General features: G+C 38.2%; 1 protein-coding gene across 1 annotated transcript; it reads right to left on the bottom strand.

Annotated features, from left to right (window-relative positions):
* Positions 1 to 285: 285 nt before the first annotated feature.
* On the bottom strand, positions 286 to 1,325 carry LOC128741032 (microfibril-associated glycoprotein 4-like). The gene is made up of 3 exons (XM_053836608.1): positions 1,180 to 1,325; positions 501 to 1,124; positions 286 to 439 (listed from the first exon to the last, which is right to left on the bottom strand). Exons 1-3 carry the CDS (start codon positions 1,323 to 1,325, stop codon positions 286 to 288), a joined length of 924 nt encoding a protein of 307 aa, XP_053692583.1.
* Between the last annotated feature and the right edge of the window lie 371 nt (positions 1,326 to 1,696).

The raw sequence follows: 1,696 nt of genomic DNA, 5'->3' as shown, positions 1-1,696 counted from the left end.
TAAGATGGATCAAAAGATAAGAGGGATACTAACTGCCTTCTGTTAAGGGGGCATAGTACCTTTTCAATTTTTAAAAACCGAAATTTTTTTTATTGATTATTTCGAAAGATTAACATTTTGACCATATGTGTTTGAAGTCGTTTGCATGAATTCCAAAAATTGACAAAGTTACAGCTATTTGTACCGCGCATGTCTGGAGCGATTACACAACGAGTAAAAACTTCAACGCCGTTTTTCTCGAAACCGGGTTTTCAAAGTCGATACCATAAATATCCCAAGAACGGCTCAATCAATTCTCATGATTTTTTTTTTATTTGAAAGCCAACTTTGTCTGATCATCATGCGTGACCGCTTTAGTCCGTAGTTCAAACCACGAAACTTATCCCAGCTCATAGCCGCACTTTCTGTTTGTCCTTTCAGATACTGTCCATTTAAATTACTGTAATGGTAAAAATATATATAAATACCAATGATATAACTCAACAATGCACTAGGTGTACCTTTGCAAACAATCGTTATACCACCAAGCTCCTTTATATACCTCTGCACAATTCCTACTCGTTTTATCATTGTCGTTATCAAAAGCCGAAAACTTCATTCCCTCATGGTGGCGAAGTGAATCTCCTGCAGTTCCAGTGTAGTTTCCTAAACTACGCAACACATAGCTCGTCTCTGGACCACCTATTACAAACCGGTCATAAAGCGCCGTGACAATTTTCCCATCAAAGTCCTCCAGCATAATATGCAGCTCGTGTGGCTTAACGCTCGTTAACTCATATATTTTTTTCATGCCCAACCAGTACTCTCCGCGAAGATCTCCGAAGCCGGTTTCATATTCCTTCCAACCTCTAAAAAACTCCACTGAGCCATCATACCTATTTTGGATGATCATCCAACCGCCGCCTTCGTATTCCTGATCGCAATAAACTACGAAAGGATCGGAAAATCCCGCCTGTGGCTGAATGCGGTACGGCCCTGATCGACGATCCGATATTTCTGCGCACGTTTGTGGTAATGTTTTCTTCTCGGAGTGTGAAACAACAGTTTCAATGGCTTTTACAGTTTTACCCATGCTCGCGATATAAGTAGTAAGTTTTTGGACACGAAAATCATTTTGTTGCAAACTAAAAATGGAGTAAAAAAATTAATCTGCAAAATTCAACGGTGGTTTTTACTTACTTGAAACCAATTGTTTCTAAACCAGAAACGATGAGTTCATATGCAAACGGTGCATTCGAAATACTTTCATTGCTTTCTGCAGTGGAAGTATTAATTATTGCGGCGACAACAACTAGAACTGGAAGCAGTACGAATTTTACGACCATGTTGAACAATTAATCGTTAAAGACTGACTGATGACTCGCACATCCATCCTATTTAAGTGGGGACCAAATTTAGACTAAAGCATAGCAGTATTTTCAGAATGCATTAAGAACTGTTGAGAAAATACTATAACAAAAAAAATGGATAATGATAAGCAACATAATAATTGCCACCGCACTTTCTCTCTTCGTTGATGAAATTGGTTGGAATTTCTTATCAACTGTATTTAATTATTAGTCACTGTAGTTTCCGGATATTTTTAAAACAGACGTGACTCAACTTGAACACGATTGGATCAAGAATGAGTCGGCCTTTAAACACAGTTCACTGACTTACTTGCTAAAAATCCTGATCACCAGTGGCTGTAACTCTA

Source organism: Sabethes cyaneus, chromosome 3 (genome assembly GCF_943734655.1).
Source record: "Sabethes cyaneus chromosome 3, idSabCyanKW18_F2, whole genome shotgun sequence".
Lineage (NCBI taxonomy): Eukaryota > Metazoa > Arthropoda > Insecta > Diptera > Culicidae > Sabethes > Sabethes cyaneus.
Note: the sequence above shows the minus strand (reverse complement) of the source record. Positions and strands in the feature narration are given on the sequence as shown.

Coding starts and splice junctions, on each gene's coding strand:
- LOC128741032 (XM_053836608.1), bottom strand. CDS start 1,325: ATGGTCGTAAAATTCGTACTGCTTCCAGTTCTAGTTGTTGTCGCCGCA. Junction 1,125..1,179: donor TTAGAAACAATTGGTTTCAA/GTAAGTAAAAAC, acceptor CTCCATTTTTAG/TTTGCAACAAAATGATTTTC. Junction 440..500: donor TATAACGATTGTTTGCAAAG/GTACACCTAGTG, acceptor TTACCATTACAG/TAATTTAAATGGACAGTATC.